The sequence below is a fragment of the Rhinatrema bivittatum genome, chromosome 14 (assembly GCF_901001135.1).
Source record: "Rhinatrema bivittatum chromosome 14, aRhiBiv1.1, whole genome shotgun sequence".
Lineage (NCBI taxonomy): Eukaryota > Metazoa > Chordata > Amphibia > Gymnophiona > Rhinatrematidae > Rhinatrema > Rhinatrema bivittatum.
This window is the reverse complement of record NC_042628.1, coordinates 12,596,496-12,617,953: the sequence shown is the minus strand read 5'-3', so window position 1 is coordinate 12,617,953 and position 21,458 is coordinate 12,596,496. Positions and strand designations below refer to the sequence as shown.

General features: G+C 46.5%; 1 protein-coding gene across 4 annotated transcripts; it reads left to right on the top strand.

Annotated features, from left to right (window-relative positions):
• The first annotated feature begins 546 nt into the window (after positions 1 to 546).
• On the top strand, positions 547 to 20,405 carry LOC115076249 (lysosomal alpha-glucosidase-like). 4 transcript variants are annotated; one of them, XM_029577478.1, is made up of 20 exons: positions 553 to 1,023; positions 4,330 to 4,921; positions 5,740 to 5,885; positions 6,568 to 6,733; positions 7,605 to 7,701; positions 8,809 to 8,928; positions 9,312 to 9,430; positions 9,568 to 9,699; positions 10,854 to 10,964; positions 11,754 to 11,867; positions 12,519 to 12,603; positions 13,274 to 13,388; positions 14,656 to 14,789; positions 15,158 to 15,309; positions 15,467 to 15,615; positions 16,035 to 16,176; positions 17,594 to 17,692; positions 17,858 to 18,022; positions 18,179 to 18,325; positions 19,798 to 20,405. In XM_029577478.1, exons 2-20 carry the CDS (start codon positions 4,334 to 4,336, stop codon positions 19,858 to 19,860), a joined length of 2,844 nt encoding a protein of 947 aa, XP_029433338.1. In that variant the 5' UTR covers positions 553 to 1,023; positions 4,330 to 4,333; the 3' UTR covers positions 19,861 to 20,405. The 4 variants fall into 4 exon arrangements, with proteins under 4 accessions (XP_029433339.1, XP_029433338.1, XP_029433337.1 ...); XM_029577477.1 differs by having other exon boundaries at positions 554 to 756; positions 13,271 to 13,388; XM_029577476.1 differs by having other exon boundaries at positions 555 to 1,023; positions 13,271 to 13,388.
• The last annotated feature ends 1,053 nt before the right edge of the window (positions 20,406 to 21,458 follow it).

Below are 21,458 nucleotides of genomic sequence, written 5' to 3'. Positions count from 1 at the left end.
TTAATTGCAATGTATTGTTTTAACCGTTTTAAGGGACAGATTTAATGTTTTAATCAAAAATATGTAAAAGAGTGCAAAACAAGTCTGTTTACTTTTACAAATCCTGAAATGCATCTTTCTGCCCAAGTCAAGGATTTAATTTCCTTCAGTTTCGGAAGATGTGAATTACAGTACATATCTTGGGGGTGGAGGAAGGGAATATAAAGACCATATAAACTGAGCCTTGAGCAATGCAAAACAGTAGCAATACCCGGTATGCAAAAAGAGGCTTGTGACATGCCCAAGGTCACAGTAAATGGCAGGGAAGTCCTGTCCTTGAATATTTTCCCTTTCTTTCTAATCCACCCTGTGCCTTTCCTAGGAAAAGGCTGAATATGAATTCAAAATGGAAAAAAAAACTAAATCAGCATTCTAAACAGCGAGGCTGGGAGGTGCTGCAATCTTGTGCAAACCATAAAACCGCCTCCTGCCTTCACAGCTGATTTCTTTTCTTTTCTCTTCTGTTTTTCTCCCTCTCCTCTACCCTAACTAACCGCTCTCTCCGAGAAAACTCTTCACTCAGCAGAGGAGGCGTTACATTTCTTCCTCTCTCCCCCCTGTGCAGCTTTCTTCACTGCCATTGGCAGGCAGCGGTGTCCATTAAGCTCAGGAAGTGACTTGCATGGAAGAGAAACCTTGAGGCTTATGAGAAAAGGGGAAGGGGGGAGCCGAGACACCACAGAAAATCAGCTGACTCCTCGGTACAGGAGCAGTAAGGTAAATGAACCGATTGCTTAACAGCCTGCGACTGTTTCATTCTTAAGGGCACAGGAGAGTTTTCCAGGAGTCCCATGCAGATACAGAAATCTTTTTGCAGGGGACATCCTTACAGCAAATAAACGAATCATCTGCTCTGCAAGCCAGGTGGGGGGTACAGAACCAGGGGGACGTCTGGAGTGTGCCCCAGATCCACATGCTGAGCTAAACAGAGGGAGAAGGTGGAGAGCTAGAGTCATCCAGAGACTGAAATATTGATTTTATCTGGTAAGTTTCTTTTTTTTTTTAATTCAGTTGCAGGACTGAGCCACACCGAAGGCACTGCAGAAATGTGTCCATGAGCACAAAATGTGTCCCTGAGCTCTTGCCTCTGTATGACCTTGAACAAGTCACTTAGCACCCAGTTTACTCAGATGTTCTTTGGGCAGCAACAGCAACTTTGTTCCTTCCGTTGTGTCTCCTTTAGAAGTCTTTGTGCTGCCAGGGCCCACTCAGCCCATGGTACTATAGAAATCGCACTGGCTTCCCACAGAGCAAAGGATTAGGTTTTAAATCGTTTCATTTGTTTCCAGGTGCCTTTGTATAGTTTTCTCTGCTATTATTAGCCCCAGAGATCTTGAGCATCTTCTTGGCAGGATTCATTGGTGATGCCACCCTTCCTAATTGTGAAACTGGTATTACTAGATTTGCTTTTTCTGTTTTGTACTGCTCTTGTGGAATCAGGTTCTGAGAGAGATTCATTGTCATTTGGAACTCAATACCTTGCTTTCCACAATAAAATCAAGACCTATTTGTTCAAAGAGGCATCTGGATAATGGGTAGGATTACAAATGGGCAGGAAATCATGATTTGAAGTTTTAACATATCCAGTGGCTTGCTGATGTATCCTTTGATCATTCTGGGTCCTGAAATTTTCCATTATAATTAGGGACCTTCATTTTCAGTTTTTATTTTAGATTCCCCAGGAATTTATCAATGTTTATCATAACAAACTGGAGAAAAATCAGTGAGAGAACTTGTATTTTTGCACCGATTTTCTTTTTTTTGTTCTTTAAAATAAATACTGATAAATTCCCAAGGGAAATAAAATTAAAAATTGAAAATGAAGATCCCCTAGCAGTGGTGGGTGTGGGAGCGATTGTGAAACTGTTATGAGGTTCTTTTAAACTTTAATGGGATGTTGATAAAATATACATTTTTAGATTTTTATAGCCTGAGGTTACTGGATATATTATTAGTAGGTGGATACTCTTGTGTTTTGTCATTGTTGTAATAGATTTTTATGTATAAATAGGTAAATGGAGGAAATAGGATGTATATTGAGATTTTTTTTTAAAAATATACTAATGTTTATATTGTGTATTTTATAACTTATCCAAGTTAAGGTTTTTTAAATGTAGACAATCAAATGTAAATATAATAAATCAATAAATTAAAGTTTTATTACTGAAGGACAAATATCGTATTGCAAAGATGAGATGGTGAAAGTTGGAAAGGATGTTTTTTAAAATTAAACAAGACAAAATGTTGGGAATTCTGAAGAGATCATTCTAGTTTAGAAATATCAAATCCAAATCCTCAGATATAAACGTCAATCATTTCTGTATCAATTTACGTTTGGCAGATTGTGGGAAAACTTTTAAAGTTCTTTTTAAAACATTTCTATTTAAAGAGGCCTCTTTTTAAGCAAATTCCCAGTTTGTACAGTTTTACATGAGATGGCAAGCTGAGACCTTATGTTTAACAGATTGCAGGTAGAATTTTTTTAATTTTATTATAGACAACTCCTTTTAAAATAGGCTTATTGTAAGCAAATCTCCGGTGTGTATAGTTTATTTGAGACTTCAGAAATTGCATTATTTGTTTGTTTTATCTATATTTTACTGTTTTTATGCTTTGTCTTATCTGTATTTTATTTAAAATTTTATGTTTGAATTCTTTGTACATTGCTTAGTGCGCCGAGCATAAGCAATTAACATTTTTAATACAAATAAAGATACAGACCTTATGACTTTTACTATTGAATAGCACAAATCTGCTGCCCTTGGGAACTGTTTTTAAAAATAAATTCTATGGGCCACTTTGTTCTCTAAATCCTTTTCTGTGTTAGTTGCCTTAAAAAAAAAAAAAAAAAAAAAAAGGGAGGCGCTAGGGACACTGGTTTCTAATTATCCCCGCTGCCATGAGGCTATGGTAAAAAAAAAAATATCTGATTTCTCCATGCTCATTGCAGTTTGCAAGTTACCCGCCTGTTGGAAGCTCGATGCAGTTACACCACTGTAGTTTAGGATTGTAACCTCTGCTCCCCTCAGGTTTTATTTATTTGACAGAATGCTGTAAAGTCAGCTGTGGTTATGGGTTTAACCTATTTTGAAAAGCAGGTTGCATGGACTAATGAAGCAATGAATATTACACGCTGGTCTCTTTATACAGATGCCACAGCGAACGGGAGTTTACACGGCCCCACGCCCATCTCCCTTCCTCGGCCATCCTTTGTGTCTATGAAACATTTATGTGATGAGCATGGCGTTTTGGGATAGAAAACAATATGACATTTAATTTAATCTGCACAACAGCCTAATTCTGTTATTAATGGATTGACCTGATGGGACTGAAGCATCTCCAGATTCTATGAAGTTCCTTTTTGTATCACTATGCAGAGCCGACCATAATGTGACTAAGATCAAGTCATCGTTTATTTACGACACGCTTTTTGTGCAGGAGAGGTCAAAGTGTGTTACATAGAATCGCATAAAGGTCCCTTCTGAATACTTTATTTTTATTTATTTATTTATTTTATTTTATAATTTTTTATATACCGAAATCCATTTGCACATTGTATCGGTTTACATATAACTTGGAACTTTTAGGCATACGGGCGGATTTTAAAAGCCCTGCTCGCGTAAATCCGCCCGGATTTACGTGAGATAACAATTTGCTTTGTACCACTATTTTATTTTTCCCTTTCATTGTTCCACTGTTCTCTCCCCTCCCGCTTAACAAGTTTATTGTAGGGCACTATTGCATATCTTTGTTAACAAGTTTATTGTAAAGTTTATTGTTTATTGTAAATGTTTATTGTAAAGCACTGTTGCACATGTTCGTTCTAGTTGGCACAGCTGCAATGTTTCTGTTAATTGTGAACCGATGTGAGGTTACTAAACAAATGTCGGTATATAAAAACTGCAAATAAATAAAATAAATAAATATTTGTTCCATACTGTAAAACATTATGAGTGTATTTTTGTAATCCGCCCTGAATGTAAGAAGGGCAGAATAGAAAGAGTTTAAATAAATAAATCTTCTTCTCCAGTGTATTTCATTAGATCAAGATGTCTTTCGGTTTACTTTGCTCCTTATCAGAGCTTTCCGGTGTGGACAAATCTGTGATGTGCAGCCGTATGTGGATTGAGATATCTGGTTTAAGAGTCGTTCATCACATGATTGTGGTACAGATGAACCACAGCACATTTCAGCTGAATATCTAAAATGTCAGAATATTTTTTCACTTCATGTTGATTCAGTATTTTCTCTTCCTTTTTTTTTTTGGTTTCCCCCTGACACATGTTCTAGAGGGATGTTTCCCTATCAGAAGGTGGCAGCCAGCGGCTTGGAGTGGGAGGTGCTCCCTGGTAGAAAGAGGGCCAGTGGCCAGAAGTCCCACCCGATTTGGAAATCATCTCTGCTGCTCTGGGCGCTGGCCTTCGCTGTTTTGGCCGTGGTCTTCCTGCTGAGCGAAGTCACTTTGTGGGCACTGCAGGCTCCCCCTGGCCTGTATCCCGGCAATGGGACACTGAAGCAGGCAGGCGTCCGTCTGTCCGGACAGGCAAGTGAACAGGGTCCTCTGGACAGATGCAGCTCGGTCCCGAGGGAGCAGCGTTTTGACTGCTACCCCGAGAGGAACGTGGTGGTCACCCGAGAACTCTGCGAAGGCCGGGGTTGCTGCTTCGTTGGAGGCGTCCGACCCGCACCTGGTAGCGGAGGAGGGGTGCCCTGGTGCTTCTACCCTCCGGATTTCCCAAGTTACGCCCTAGAGAACGTGAAGCAAACCAGCCTGGGGCTTCTAGGCGTCCTGAGGAGGAAGGTGAAAGCGTATTATGCGAGGGATATTGAGAGACTGCAGCTAAATGTGAATTTGGAAACCAACACCCGGTTGCACATAAAGGTGAGATATTTCCTTCTCATTGTAGCAAAGCAGTTACGAAAAGATGTTTAAGCAACCCCGCCCCCCCCCCCCCCCCCCCCCATATGTACGGTATATATCACAGCTGTGCAGGGATCCCCACCTTTGTTGTCATCTTACCTGTCTGGAACGTCCTCATTGCTGTACAATCCGAGGCGTTAACGTTTTCCCTGCGTATTTGTCCAGCTTTCTTGAACAGTGTTTTCCAGTTGATTTTAATCCATTCATTTCTCTCAGCTGCCCTCTTCTCAAACGATTTGCCTACACAGACTGGGGAGGAGGATTTTCGCAGGGGAATAGTGATTTGCACGCGTAAGCTGGTGGTCTAAAAATGACCCCTCCCTCAATGCAGCTCAAAGCTTGCGCAGTCTTCCACAGGGCGGGTACTTGTGGCTGCACTGGGAGGAGATGTTCCCGGAGGGGAGGGGTGGATGTGCTTAGGTTGGGGGGAAGAAAATAACGTGCGTAGATTGCGTTTTTCAACTTTCTGTTCCATGAGAAAACTACCTGCGCAAAAGGCAGGTGCAGCTGTCCGTGGGCACTTTGAAATTTGGTGCCGAGCCCCTGCAGACAGTCTGAATATCGTCCCCTCCTCATGCCATCGCTCTTACAAGAGTCGGGATTGCTCCATTCGTGCATTTGAAACAGTGGACAGTCCCCCCTGAACCGGGGAGCTGACCGGTTTGCTGTTGAATTGGCCGAGTAGCTGCGATGGTGGTCACGCTTCATTTATGAATGCCGGAGATAAAGGCCACCGTCGTGCAAAATTCACCTCTTCTGTTTCCCCCTTTCCACCGCAGTTGACTGATGCCACCAGTCCAAGATATGAAGTTCCACTCGATGTCCCTCCGGCAACCAAGAAAGCACAGAACCCTCTTTACAGTGTGGAGCTCGCCAAAGAGCCGTTTGGAGTGGTAGTGAGGCGCAACAGTTCGGGGGCTGTTCTGTAAGATTTAACCCTTTTAAGCTTTTTCTTTCACATAACTCTTTGCAGCAAATTTCAGACGTTGCGCCCAGGCTGGCCTTGAGCGTTTCCTGTGGTTAGAGCACAGCCCTGGTACACAGAAAAGAAAGCAAAGGGGGTCTGTCTGATCTGGTGGTTGTGGAGGGATTGGTGCAATTCCTAGGAGGGGAACATATGGGAAACGAAAGAGGGAGATTAAAAAAAACAACTTGGAAAATCCCAACAGAACCACCGACGTAGAAGTAACCAGGATGGAAAAGGACAGTTCAATGAATCATGGTTTAATGGTCACCGGGACTGGAAGGGGACTATATCAGGATAGAATAATAATTATATTTAGTTCCAGCTATGTGTTCAAAGTGTGGCAGCGCATTACAAAAACAAGCCTTGTACTGTCCACACCGTGGCCCAACTCGGGCCCAACAGCTGGGACACAGACTCGACAGAAGCCTCCGCAGCAAATCTGTGGGGTTTCTGTTCCCAAGACTTCTCTTCGATTCCCTTTCATATCTTGGCCAACTCTTTGGGTGGCCTCCGTGGACGAGAGAGAGAGTGGGATTCAGGTTTTCCAGAGCTACTGCCGTGATGGATCGGTGCGACAGCCCACATGTGTCATCTTTATAAAGGCACAGAAAGTGTCGTTCTTCCTTTTTGCCCACTCTAGCTTGAACACAACCGTGGCGCCCTTGATTTTTGCTGACCAGTTCCTGCAGATTTCAACCGCTCTGCCTTCCAAATTGCTGTACGGCCTCGGAGAGCATCGCAGCAGCTTCCTGCACAGCCTGGACTGGAAGACCCTGACCTTCTGGGCCCGCGATGTCCCACCAATGGTATAATTGTATTCCTCAATACAAAAATGGAAATGTACTATAAGTTATCGCTAGCTTCATTACTGTTTTCTTTGTCCATCTTGCTGATTGCACATACAGCACTGGATAAAACAGAGAAACAGGCCAATCATAAGATGCTAGCAGTCAACTATGGACCAAGTGACCTTCTATCTGCCTTTCCTTAAGTATGGAAATGATTTTGAAATATGTCGGTGATTGTGATGTACGTTACGTCAATCATATCTTTTAGAGATAACCAACATAGATTTGCAATTAACCCCCAAAATTTGACTACTCTGACAGACAATAGCAAATGTAACCCGCTTTGAAGTGCCGAAAAGCTGAATATAAAAATCAGATTAAATAAATAAATAAAATGAGCACGTGGACATTTGTTTACAGTCCCAAAAGACTAGGATAGGCTTTACAAGTATTTTGCTTTAGAGCTGGTTCTATAAGAACTCTATCCATTATTGCCACTGGTCGTATTGGTAAAGATCATGTGGGGAACTGCGTCATTTCCTGTCCAGTATCCTCCGATCGTAATCATGTGGTTGTGCCGCAGATTATAGGCAGAGTCCATGATTGCCAGTCCTGATTTGTTGGCTCATCCCTCTTTCACTGCCGGCTGAAAACATGGAGTTCTGGTGAGGTGAGATGAGAAACTGGGAAACTGGATAAAGGATGTCTGTAAAGAGCAAACAAAACTGTAAATACAGTGGACGTAAAGACTAAGAAGGCATTTGTATTCATCTGCCTTCCTAGGGCAATCTGCTTTGTTTTTGTTTTTTTTAATTCAGGCTCTTTGGATACTGAAGGAAGACGCTGCAGTCCTCAGCTCAGATTTTCTGACTTGATGTTTTATTTTCAGGAAGATGTCAACCTGTACGGGACTCACCCCTTTTACCTGATGCTGGAGGAAGGAGGCGCAGCTCACGGGGTTTTCCTGTTGAACAGCAATGCGATGGGTGGGCATTTCCGTAGCTCTCTCTTAGGTGATGTAGTGACAGAGGTAAAGTGCACCATTCAGCAGTCTGGCCCTGCCAGAGCCCATGAGAATGGAGAAAGGGTTGGGTGTTTCGTGGGTTTTTTTTTTTTTTCAGTCTTGTCCTCTTTCCTAAAGTTTTGACATTGTAGCTTCAGCTTCTCAGACCTTAGGAATTCACCTAAAAAGCCGGGCACTGCCTGTGATGGCAAAGTCTGCAGCCCTCCCACATCCCCCCCCACACTCCCTATCTCTGCTTACCTCCCCTCCCCCACCTTCTCTGCTGATTTTAAGAGTTGTGCAGGGTGCCCTGGATCCAGCTGTTCTCAGGGACAGCAGCAGCTGGAGCCGTACATTTATTCTGGTGCTGTGAACCAGTGCGTTCTGACAGCCCCCATGGAAGCCTCCCCCTTACCCTCCTGTGACGGGCTCCTTGTCTGCTTTCTAATCTTGCATAGGGGCAGCAGCACGCTGCCAGTGCTGACTTCAGTAACACGCATTCTCAGAAGAACCGGGGGGGGGGGGGGGGGCGCACTCAGGGACCCCTCACTAAATGATTGAATATGGCAGTAAAGAATGAATCCCTGACTGAAGCAGAACTGGCAAGAGCTCCGTGATAAGGACTTTTGTAGCGCCTGATGGTCGTTCGGCGGCCTCTCTGCCCGCTGAGGGCACGGCGAGCGTATGCTTTTTTTCCAAAAGGCCCTGATCATGCCGGACTCTCTCGCCAGTGCTGTGAGTAACTTCAGAGCCAAGCCCTGCCGTGTTAGCTTCCCGACGGCGGTGGCCTTTCAGTGCCAGGACATAACGTTGAATGATGCAGCAGGTTTTGCACTGATAATTTCAGGAACCCCCCTTCCTTCCGACAGAGAGTAAAGTCGAGGGAAGGCAGATATCAGAGCATTGTGACTCCCTGCTGCCTGTTCATTTCAGCCATGGGTTGGATCCTAAGGAGAGTTCTGGACCCCCATGCCCAGGAAGCAGGGCCATTGCAGCGTGCGTGAAGCCGTTCTGAAGACTTGCAAAAGTGCCCGATTTTAAGATGCCATTAATGTCCGTTTATCACTCTCTCATCTCCGTCCCTTCACAGAAGTCGCCTTGCAGCCGGCTCCAGCCCTAACCTGGAGAACGATTGGAGGCATCCTGGACTTCTACATCTTCTTGGGGCCTGACCCAGCTGCAGTCATCCAGCAGTACCAGGAGGTGATAGGTGAACATGGATTTCCATCACAGCCGTCCCTGGGCAGGGTATTTACAGAACGGTTCAGAGGGTCCATGTCACGTGATTGCACGGGGGGTCACATAACCGCACACACCGCCGCGCCACTAAGGGCCTGATTTCCCATTCCCCGTGGAAGGGACAGCACCTAAATGAATCGAGCCCTAAATGTTATATAATCTTAAATAAATAAAGTAGCCTCCTTCTTCCGACTCTTCAACAAAGCCATGTAATAATTATTTTAGTAGGCGTGGCAGAGCGCTCTGCAGTGCACTCAGCCACTCTCTCCCTGCTCTGCATGAACGATCGGCTCGACGACATTTCACATCCCTGAGGGAATAGCGGCTTTCTTGTAAGAACTTGTTTTGTCTCAGGTTTCCCCACGATGCCTCCTCTTTGGGGGCTGGGTTTCCACCTCTGCCGCTGGGGTTACGGAACAAGCGATGAAACCTGGCGGGTCGTGAAAGACATGAGGAGTGAGCAGATACCGCAGGTAAGGAAAGCAAGCTCAACGCAACTGAAAACGCGCAAAAAAAAAAAAAAAAAATCGATAAAGCTAAAAACAAAAAAAAAAAGATTGTGCAGAGGGAGTTTGCGGTTCCTGAGTCCTCGTTTTCTCTGCCCTTCCAGAATGCGCAGTGGAATGATATCGATTACATGGTAGGGTATCGCGACTTCACCTTTGACCCTGAGCGGTTTGGCACCCTCCCGCAGATGGTGGAGGACCTTCACGGACACGGGCAGCACTACGTCCCGATTGTGGTGAGAATGAGCTCCTCTCTTTGGGGAATCTACTTCCTTACTTACTAATTACATTACAGGCCTGAGGAAATTCTGCAGCCAACCAGACGGATTTATCGAAAAGCCTGCTGGCAAAGCGAAATGCCGTTAGTTTTAGTGCTTGGCCCTTGGTTTCAAAGCTTCTGTCGGATATAAGGTCGCTGTTCATTCTGACAGCTGTTACAAAACAGTCTCTCCATTTCTACCTCTGGCTTCATCCCAACCCTTTGGTTTTGAAAGCAGCATTTGATAGATGGCTGTAGGGGGAAATATTTGCACATCCTCTGGATGACCACAAACCCCTAATCGCTCAGTGAGGATACTTTGAAGTGGTTAAACTTAGGGGCCGATGACTTCTTTCAGCCTGTAAAAAAAAAAAAGCACATCTGCCCGCGTAAGAAGTGTAAGGGAGGCAGAAGAGCACTGCTGGCTGGATGCGTCCTTTGCTCGACATGCAATTCAGATAACCCCTTCTGCGTCTGACGTAAGAATACGATTGAAAGGTCTCCCCTGGCTGCCACCAGGCGCCTCATTCCTGTCGTTTACCGTAGGAGGGTGACACCCGAGTGAGGTAAAGATCTTTTGCAGAATCAGACAAGGCTAGTGTGCGTCAACTTAGACACCTTCGCCCCACAATTTCAAATAAGTATAAGGAGAAGGCACCTATTAATTGTCATTTTGCGCCAGCCTCATGCATTTTAAATGAAATGCGTGCATAGGTCACACCAGTTTTGAAAGGAAAGGCACACGAACGCGGTCCCTCTGAAAACGAACACAGCAGAAACGTCCGCACCCAGTTGCGCTGGCTGTTTTTTGTGTGCAGTTTTTTTTTGTTTTTCGGGGAAAATTTACGCGGGTAGTTTTTCGGAACTCCAGGAGCACGCGCGCCCGTGCAGGCTCCTCCCTAGGAATGCCTGCGCTCCCTGCAGGTACGTTTACACGCACACGGGCTGCGCACAGGTCAGTTTGCCCTCGCGTCGGGTAGGCCGCGTTACCCGCAGAGACGCCTTTTGTAAATGATCCTGCCTAACTCCTCCGGCCTCCGCAGCCTGCCGGCAGCCGCGATTGCAGGCCAAGCAAAATTTTTTCTTTTTTTTTTGCTTTTAAAAATCAGTGATTCTTCATTTTTCTTACAGGACCCTGGGATTAGCAGCACCCAGCCTCCCGGTTCTTACTGGCCTTACGACGAGGGTTTAAAGCGAGGAATATTCGTTAATACGAGTCGGGGCGCGCCCCTGGTTGGAGAGGTGAGAGGGAGTTCTGCGCGCACCAGTTTCTGGTCTTGGATCTCATTCTGGGCAGGGTTCACTGGCGAGAGCCGGCTTTGATTCCTGGGCCAGGCTTCTGCTTCCAGAGCCGGCCGAGGTTGGAGATGCTGTGGACGCAGCGTTCACGGCCACGAGTTTGGGGGGGGAGGGGGTGGATAATGCCAGCTGTTGCTCAAGATCCATTATAGATGATACTCACTGCACAGAGGTTAAAGAAAAGTCCGTTTCAGATGCGCGTTGGAGAGGCTGTGTAAATCTGAGATCTAGGGGTCACCCAGGGTGGGGCTCTCCGGTACCGATCACATTTTGGAAGCTGGTTCAGCAGCTCACCTGTGTTATTATAGCTATGTGGCTGGAACTGGATCCTATAGTATACCTGCTAAATGGTTCCCTCAAGGATGTCTCCCCCCGAAAGTGACCACGTTGATAAACCACACTGCAGGAGACGTAAGGGTGCTGACTGAAGCAGACTTACAGTGTTCAAACGCGGGCGGGGTGTTTATCAGATGGAAAAATTAAGTGCATCCAGCAGGGTTGACGTTGGAGTTTTGCGAGCATCCGGAAGGTGGGATACCACGGGGGGGGGGAAAGAGGAGGCTTGGGATGGCGGCGTGAATGGGCGTGGGGAATCTTGAAAGGCGTGGGCATTGGGTGAAGCATGCTGAAAGTGTTTGTGTGCTCCACTTGTGCAGTGTGTTTCAATAAACCTTTAATTACAAACCCCTCCCCCCCCCCCCCCCATTCCTGCTCTTCTGGACCCGTTCCCAGGTATGGCCTGGACGCACGGCCTATCCTGACTTCAGCGACCCGGAGGCCCAGCAGTGGTGGTTCGAGAACCTGAATCATTTCTACAGCCGGGTGCCCTTCGATGGACTTTGGATCGTAAGTTTCCTGTCTCTGCCCCCTCCCCCGTGCCATCTCTTGGATGGGGGGGGGGGGCATTGGAGAAGAGAGCAGGTTTCTGCCTGGGGGCGGGCTCCTTCCTCTTTGGATTCCATCTTCTTTGTATCGAATGGGGGCAGGGTTCAGACTGTTCGCTTGGGGGCAAGCCTGCGGTTGTTTTAGCTGCGGGCGTACTTTTTTTGCCTTGATACTATAGCCCTGGCTACAAAGAGCTTCGGTCAGGTGCAGCTGCCGCCCACCCTCCTTTTCTTTTGCTGGAACAATACGCGTGAAGATTTTAAAATGCTGTTTCCAAGCGCACTTCCCCTCCCCCCCCCCCCCCATGCAAACCTGCTCCCAGGTACGCAGCCTCCTCCGCATCGAGAAAGAGGGCAGGTTTTTGGAGAGACTGTGCGGTTTACCCTGCCCTTTCTCCCTGAATGATTCTGAATCGAGGACGCGATGTTGTCGCCTGCCGCACCGAGAGAAACTGCCGGGGAATCGGTGTCTTCTGGTCCGTGGCTATGGGGAGGGGGTGGGTGGAGTGCATTACCAGCACTCGAGGGAGGGAGAGATGGCTGTGCTGGTGATCAGTTCCCCGGATGTTACCCTCTGTGTGGTTGAACATCTATTTTTTTTTTACCATTTTAGGACATGAATGAACCATCTAACTTCTTGGATGGGTCGCTGGATGGCTGCTCCTCGGGGGATTTCGATAACCCACCATACGTTCCTGGTAAGGAGAGAAATGATTTTAACTCGGCCAAGCTGATAATGAGTCCTGGCTCCAGTGTGTCACTAGGCCCTTAACTTTAGGTGTCTAAAAGTGGGTGGCAAGAGGGGAGGTAAATTTAGGGACAGCGTTGATTTTTAGCGCTAAGCACCTAATTCAGGTGCCTACATCTAAGCAAATGAATTGCAGGTCTAAATTTAGGTTCCTAAGTTTGTGACTTTTCAGCTGGAAATGTTGGCTTCTAAGATCAGCTGAAAATCTTCCTAAATTTAAGTGGCTAAAATTTAGGGACTGATTATTTGTCTGAAAATTGCTCCCTGTGTGTAAGATATTGGACATAGCACCTAGGGCTTTATGAGGAAACCTATCAGCCCTCACTGGGCCAGATGTGCTGACCGTTTTCCCATAGACACAAAATAGTGAAAACCTTCTGTAGCTCTGTCCCACTGTGCGGAATTTTCTCCTGAATGCGGAAGAGCTCTTCTTAGCCTTCGTTTCAGTCTGTTCTGCTTCCCTTATATATTTGGTTAAAAACACAGGGAGGTCTGATATAGGGCAAGCTTTCCAGCCTTTTTTTTTTTTCTCAATACTTCTTTGAAATGTCTTTGGACGTGTCCTTCCGTTTTCCTCCCATTATTTTTCCTGTCTTGATTTTTTTTTTCTCTACCAGCAGTTCTAGGGGGATCCCTTTTTTCCAAGACACTCTGCGCTTCAGCGAAGCACAAAGCCTCTGTGCATTACAATGTCCATAACCTGTATGGGCTAATGGAAGCAAAGGCCACAGCCAGGTAAGGGTGAGTGCCCCCTGGTGGAAGGATTGGCTTACAACATTATTTTTTAGTATTGCTAAATTAATATTTGGTTAAAATTCAGTAAGTTTATGTAATTAAATCAATGCCTTTGTTATTAAAAGGAAATCAGTACTTAATAAATCATACTTAAACAAATAATTTTACAAGAGAGGTATAGGAATCAAAACTGCCAAAGTTAGAATCAGTAGATTCTTGTAAGATTATTAGTTTAGTGAAGGATTTCGTGCTCTTTTGGCACAGTGTTGTAGTTTAAACTAATGCCCACATTTGTGTAGGAATATTTTGTACCCAGAGCTGGGATGAAAACTTCTCTGATTTCTATCGTAGACCTATCTGCTGTGCTCATCATAGCCAGGAGAGGACGAGTTTTACATTGTCAGATTGTGGCTGTACTTATTCTTGGTGCAGAGTGAGAGCTCCTGGAGATAAAAGCAACCTGAGGCAGACGTTAGAATCTGCCTCTAGAGTAACCGCGAGCCCTGTGCACTATGGAGGAAGTCCCTTCTTCCATGCTCTCCATCCTGCTGCCAGCATACAGTACCTTCCCTGCACTGCAGCTCTGGGCTGAGAAACTGGTGGATGACTTGTCACAAATGGGAGAAAAATATAGAAACATAGAAACATAGAAACATAGAAATGACGGCAGAAGAAGACCAAACGGCCCATCCAGTCTGCCCAGCAAGCTTCACATTTTTTTCTCATACTTATCTGTTTCTCTTAGCTCTTTGGTTCTATTTCCCTTCCACCCCCACCATTAATGTAGAGAGCAGTGATGGAGCTGCAACCAAGTGAAATATCAAGCTTGATTAGTTAGGGGTAGTAGGGGTAGCCTAAAAAAAACCCAAACAAACAATGAATATATGAAATAGGGAAATTTGTCCAAGTTATATGTCTGTGTGAGGATTCTGGATTTATATCCCATCAGAGCAAAGCACGGGATAATATAACCAAGCAGACGCATCGCTTCTGTGGCTTTACTGCTTCGTGTTTGAGGACTGGAGCCTGATGCCTCGGTTTCTCGCTCCGTTTTTACAATCCTCTTGCAGAGCTGAGAAGTGGACAGCTGCAGCCTGCTCTTTACTGACAGCCACGGTGTTTAAAAAAAAAAAACCCCCAAAACCTTCTTCAGTTCATCAGGCGGCAGCTTTACATTATCACTAACGGGTGGGAGGAAACAGGGCTTGCCTTGTGTTTTTCCATAAAATAATCTTGTGCTAAATGTTCCTACCTCTTGTCTTTACAGCGCTTTGATTAAGCTGCGGGGAAAACGTCCCTTTGTGATTTCACGCTCCACTTTTCCGAGCCAGGGCAGGTACTCAGGACACTGGCTAGGGGACAACAGGAGTCAGTGGAAGGACATGTACTGGTCTATCTCGGGTATGTGTGGTCTTACTGGGGAAGATGGGAACACTGGAAGAGGTCATTTTTGTAGTTCAGGTCTCATCGTGTCAGCATCTTGTGCGCTGGCACCTATATCAAGTATTGTGCCTGCTAGACCCGATACTCCCTGCCCTCCCACATCCTACAAACGCCAGCATCACCTATAGAACAATGTACAGTGATACTTTGCCTGTAATGGTATAACTGTTGCCTCGATGCATGCACTCCTGATCTGTAAACATATGAGCAGCTGTGCCCCAAAGGTCTGCTTGATTTGCAGTGTGTCCTGTGTCGGATTACGGTCGTCCAGGTTCCTCCATCCCTCCTGATCTGGAGAGTGACAGCCTTTTGCTCTCTGCTCCTAGGCCTGCTGAACTTTAACCTCTTTGGGGTCCCGCTGATTGGGGCAGACATCTGCGGGTTTTCAGGCACCACAAGCGAGGAGCTTTGCACTCGATGGATGCAGCTTGGAGCTTTTTACCCTTTTGCACGAAACCACAATACTGAGAAAGAAAAGGTACGGCAGGGGGAGAGACCATGGTTTTACCAGTAAGGTAAAGGCAGAAGTGGAACAGGTGTTTTTATCTGTGGGACACGTACCCTGCGCACAGAGACTTCGCCTGGTTCCCTCTGTCCGGCTGACTTTTTAATTCTTGTCTCTGGATCTTCTTCAGGCCCAGGATCCGACCGTGTTCAGCCCGAAGATCCGGGCGGCCATGAAGGAAGTGCTACTGACGCGCTACTCTCTGCTGCCTTTCCTCTACACCCTGTTCCACAGGGCCCACGTCTCTGGCGCCACCGTTCTCCGACCTCTCTTTTTTGAGTAAGGGGCTGTTCCTCTGGAGTGGATTCCGATGGCTGCCGGTGTGCAGCTGATCAAGGTCGTTTGCTCCTGGCCGGGTGAAGCCCTGGGGGCTGGGGCAGAAACCCTACACGGGAGTCTGCCATTTCATGCCGGCATTTGGTTCTGCAAGGGGTATTTTTTTTGCATTTCTATATGAGGGTCCTATTGAGTAAACCAGGGTAAAGATACCCGGATAACGGTAACCGGATAGTAAGCAGCACAGATCTCATCTGTGAACTTCTCCCAACTTCAGAAGTCACCGCAGCCCACCTCGGGCTCTGGCAGCCACCCCCGGAGCCAGCAGCCCTGAACAGGACCCACTTGGCTTGCTTGGGGAAAAAATAAAATAGAAAAAGAAGCCTCTTTCAGCTTCCTTCCTGCTTTGTTTTCCCTGGCAGATTCCCCGAAGATGTGACCACGTACTCCATCGATCGTCAGTTTCTGTGGGGAGGGTCGCTCTTGGTGACCCCTGTGCTAGAGGCAGGAATGGACTGTGTGACTGGCTACTTCCCGCAAGGAGTGTGGTACGACTATTATACGGTAAGAGGCGGCGCTGGAGGCCGTTGACAGTGAAATTATACGGGGGGGGGGGGATGATTTAACTTTCCTTCCCTTTCTCCTGACCTCTCTTCCTTTCCCCCCCCCCCCATCTCATTGTGTCCTGTAGTCCTGCCCTGGCTTCTCTTCCACTCATGTCTGAAGGTTTTGTGAAAGATAGAACCATCTCGGAGTCAACTTTCAGTGCTTTCCTTGGCTGAAATTGGGTTTCAGCCAGATAAATCGCCATGTTTGAAACTCTGGCTCCAGCCCAATTCACAGGCTGGGGCCAGCCGTAAGGGTTACTGGGGTAGCTTTTTAAAACCTAGCTAGCATGGTATTCAGCCCGAACTGGCTGAATCTGGCCAGAAACATGCGGGCGCTACAAGAATAGGCCTAAATGTGCCCGGCTGCTGGTCAGCTTCCCACACTCCCAGCAGGGCCGGTGCTTCCATTAGGCAAAAAGGGCAGTTAGCCTAGAGGCTAACATTTTGGGGGCAGCAAATCCCACCAGCACGAGGCCAAGAGGGGTGCTGTGCCGGAGCCACTGGGAGCGCTGTGCTGGGGATACGTCGGGGATGGGGGTGCCAAATAGGTCCTGCATCAGCCCTACCTGCTGGGCATCCCTGGGAAAAAGGACCCGCAGAAGAAGCAGATGCATGGGCAGCTTCTAAAGGGAAGGGCACATACCAGGCTAATAACTGCCTAGGATAAACCTATGTTTTGTATCTTACAGTTTTTGTTGATTTGTATATTTATCTCTCTCTAATTGTTTCTTAGTTTAAACTCTGCACTGTCTTCCATTGCCCAGGTTTTACGCTCCCTGTTTAATGTAACTTTACTTTCTACCTTGATGTTAATTGGTTTCCCCTCAGTTACATTGTAAACCGGTACGATAAGACCTAGTCTTGAGCATCGGTATAGGAAAAGAAATTAAATAAATAAATAAATAAATAAATAAAGGGCGCACACATGCTTACCTTTGGAGAACCGGGCACACAGCCTGCCGGGAAAGAGTGCCTGTGGAGCGGGCATCAAGGTGGGCAGTCTGAATATTACCCCCCCAAAAAAAAGAGTTTCCCTTCGCCTGCGTCTTTGAGACAATTCTAGTGCATGGGTTTCCAATGCAGAAAGTGAATGGAATACGGCTTTGGCCTGAAGCCAAATGTCAAGGAGTGCTACAGTTTTATTATTATTTATATCGGGGCAACATAGCAAAAATACAGCCTAAGAATAACGTTCAGGCTTTTATGTGGCTATAAATATTCACCGTGCATTACACGTTTTGCACAGCGCATATCATGACCTATTATCCTGCAGCTCTGATGGAGACGGGGGGAGACGTTACTGCAGAATTACAGAGCCCCCTCCCAAACCATTATTTCCTCGGCCTTCATCTTCACTTTCTGTTCCTCTCCAGGGCTCGGCCCTGCCCAGCAGTGGAGAGAACCTAACACTGGCAGCCCCCCTGGATCGAATCAATGTTCACATTCGTGCAGGCGCCGTCATCCCCACACAGGTAACGAGCTCTCCTGGGCTTCTCCCACATAGCCCTGGCGTGCACAGCTCCTGTGCGCTGCCCTCTCCTATTCCGCCCCTTCCTTCCCTCGCTCCCATCCGTTCCTCTCGGAAACTGGGAAATCGCTGCACGACCATCTCGTTGTTTTCCTAAATTTCTCTCCAGAAACCAGACACCACAAGCCGGCTGAGCAGCGGGAACCCCCTCCGACTGACCGCAGCACTCTCTCAGCATGGGACTGCCTGGGGAGACCTGTTCTGGGATGACGGGGATAGCCTGGATACGTTTGAGAGAGAAGATTATTCCTATCTGCTCTTCAGTGTCTCAGAGGTGGGGGAAACGGAGGTGATGCCCTTTCCTTATAGAGGATAGGGGTCTCCCAGCAGACATGCCTCAAATCCCCAAGTAGGAAAGTCATTGCACACTGACCCTGGAGCAACTTGTCCCCATGGCTCTAATTCATTCCGTCCCGTCTCTTGCTTGTAGAATACGTTCTTGTCCCACGTTGTTCATTCCAACGTAGAAGCTACTTCCATCACTGTGGAGACCCTGAATGTCACGGGGGTTAAGAACAAACCATCGAAAGTCACTGCCAATGGCAAAGAACTTCCTTTCTCCTATCTGGAAAACCAGGTATACATTTTATTTATTTATTCGTTCAATTTCTGTACCACAACCCTGGCTCACTTAAAAGGTTTCTCAATGCGGTTTACAGTTTAAGACCATTAAGTCGTCATATAAAAATACATCATACATACATCCTGCTTGCATTGTAACAGAAAATTCCCAGCACAGATTTATCCTCTCTCCCCATGCACATATATGAAATCTTACTTACAAGCTCTGTGGAGACTTTTCTGTTTTCCTGGCAGATGACTTGAGCCTCTCATTACATTCATGCCTTCCTAGCCTAAAAACCTGCTCAGCACATTGCAGCGATCGGCATCACCCGACAAACCATATGTGCCTGAACCTCCTCCTACTAGGTAAAAGGAGTGGTCTTATTGGAATGGCAGATGAGAAATTACTTTAAACAAAGAGCGGCAAAATATTTGGACTGGCAGAGAAGAAATAGCTTAGCAGTGGCAGTGGTGGAGGCCCGCACTGGAATATGATTTGGTCATGCATGGGACAGAAATAGCAGGCGCTGGCAGAAACAGAGTTGAGAGGTTGGCTAAAAGATATGGTGGGCAGAGGGAATGAGGAGCTGGTGTTGGTGTCAGAATGGGGATTTATCTGCTCATTTATCCAAAGTGGTAGAAAACTAGAGAGGAAAACAACTGGGCAGGCTAGTTGGTCCTTATTTGCTCTCATCTACTCTTAAGTGCCCAGATCTTTTGAAAAATATTTTTTATTTTTATATTCCACAAAATCCATAAACTTATTCAATAAATTTGCTGTGCAGGTCTGCTTTAGTGAATATTTCCCCTTGCTGAGCACCTAAATTCACAAAGCTGCTAAAAAAAAAGATGGCTGGGCAGGTACACCAGGAGAGAGAATTCCGGAACCTAATGCTGCTTTTCTGTATTAGGTATCTAATCTATGCAGCTGAAACTAGGTCCAAGGATAGCTGACCTAAACCATGGGGCAATCACCCTTTCTTGGAGCCAAGATCCTTCCCTCCCAGCCCTATGAAGATCTCTGTCCCAAGACCATCCAGGCTGCAAGCCTGTGGGTTCCAGGGGATCTTCCTTCTTTGCAGGCAGGAGGGATGGGATCACAAATGTCCTCCTGTGGGCACCTCTGGCTGATGGTGAATGGCGCTGCCTGCTGCTAATATGGCAACCAGCGGTCAGGAGAGATTAGTTAATGCTCCTGCTCCGTCAGATAAGCTGAAAAGAGGTGGAGCGATGAGGGGGTTACCCCGGCAGAACAGCACAAGGGGCTGCTTTCTCAAAAGTTAATTGGTGGAGAGGGAATTAGTTCATTTCTTTTTTTTGTGCTTGCTGGTTGCAAATAAAAATGTTGTTTGCAGCTTTGTGTTTCGTTCAGAAATGACATAACATAAGAAACATCATTGCTGTTTCTTATCTTAAACCACTGCACATTACTGGAATAAACCTTGATTGCTACTTCTTTCTTCTCTTCCCCTACCCATGTGACAGGTCCTTGTGGTAGAAAACCTTCATCTGAATCTCAGTGTGGATTTCTCCATTTCGTGGATGTAGACTTGGCACCTGGTTTGTGACCAGGAAGCATTTTCTCAGGAATTTGCTGAATGCACTGGATAATGGGCTATGATTAAGCTCAAGGGATGTCAGTGTCCTGGCCTATGAATGTGTTACCTCTCAGATCATTGCTGCTAATAATGCATTCCTTGCTCCAGGCTTACAGACCTTAAAAATCACAGCACCGGGGATCAGTAAACCTTTACTCCATGACAGTGCAATCTTCATGGCTTTGTGGAATTTCTGATCTTATTCCCTCAGCTATAAAAAGATGACCTTTAAGGTAAAGTGAGTTCCTGCTGTCATTTTAAGCTGGAAAAATATCAGGAAATCTGTTTTATGGAGAAAGCACAATGGGGGGAGGAGAAAAGGCAGAGAGAGATACCTACCATGAGGTGCACATAAAGGCCCCGCTTACAAGAAATCATTTACGAAATTTCTTTGAAACAATGATGTACCAAAAAATGCATGCCTGTCATTGAGAGAACTGCAGCTGTGATATACTGCAAAAAATAATAATAAAATGTGTGTGTTTCCATTTTGAATTGTGTTTGCTTGGCATACACCCTGGGCTTAAAGACACCTGCACTTCTTCCCAACAGCGATCCTGGGATACTTTGCAATCTTCAAACCCCAAAATGCAGGCAGGACTTCCACCCTGGTGAGGCCTTCGGCCGTCCCGAGCCTTAAAAATAGGTTCCACCCTCGTGAGACTAAAATTAAAGTGAAAGCCACCCGGAGAAGATGGAGACCTGTCTCAGTGGGGAATAGAAAGATTAAATGTGATGATCGCCCCCCTTATGGAGAAAGGCGTATAATGCACAGCATGGCCTGGAAGTAGAATAGATATAAAAGCACCCATTTGCTCTTTCACAGCCCCAAACTCCCTAGTGGGATGTCACTCAGCATAGACTAGGGGTGGGCAAGCTTTTTGATGGGCCACATTACCTAAGTCCCATTTGTAACAGAGGCTGGGCTGGGAGGACTGCTTTGAAGCTCACCAAGACAGGAGGGTAATGGGCCCTTGGAGCTTTTTGGTCCTTTTTTTATCATCCACCTACCTCTCTCTCACACAGGCTCTCTGCTACTTACAAAAGCTGTCTCTCTCTCTCGCTCATGTGTCAGAGCTGTAAGCCCTTGTGCTGTGAGATGGTTGATGCACCTAGCAGGTGAACCCACTAGGCCCACGCCAAACACTGGTAGACCCAGCAAAAGGTGTGTCTGAGCCAGACCTTCACTTCTAGCAGCCCTGAGCCTGCAGAGGTTGAGCCTTTGGGTTCCAGGGGCCAGCAGGACTTTGGCGAGTGTCCCAGAGGGTGGTCGGAATGAGAGCCCAGAACAGGGCTGAGGTCGGGGCAGGCAGCAAACCAACAGTTACTGGGTTCAGGCCAGGAGTCAGGGCAGGTAGCAAACAAAGATAAGTCGGGGGTTGGTATCGGGGAGCAGGAACAAGGCAGACAGGAATAAGACTGCAGGGAGGCAGGATCAGGAACACGGCAGGAGCAGCAACAAGCACTAAAAGGCTGCAGGGAGACCTGTTGCCAAGGTTTGCTCTGGGAAGTCCTACTGATGTCATCAGGAGGCGCTGTAGCCAGATT

Coding starts and splice junctions, on each gene's coding strand:
- LOC115076249 (XM_029577477.1), top strand. CDS start 4,334: ATGTTTCCCTATCAGAAGGTGGCAGCCAGCGGCTTGGAGTGGGAGGTG. Junction 15,310..15,466: donor ACAATACTGAGAAAGAAAAG/GTACGGCAGGGG, acceptor GATCTTCTTCAG/GCCCAGGATCCGACCGTGTT. Junction 15,616..16,034: donor CTCCGACCTCTCTTTTTTGA/GTAAGGGGCTGT, acceptor TTTCCCTGGCAG/ATTCCCCGAAGATGTGACCA.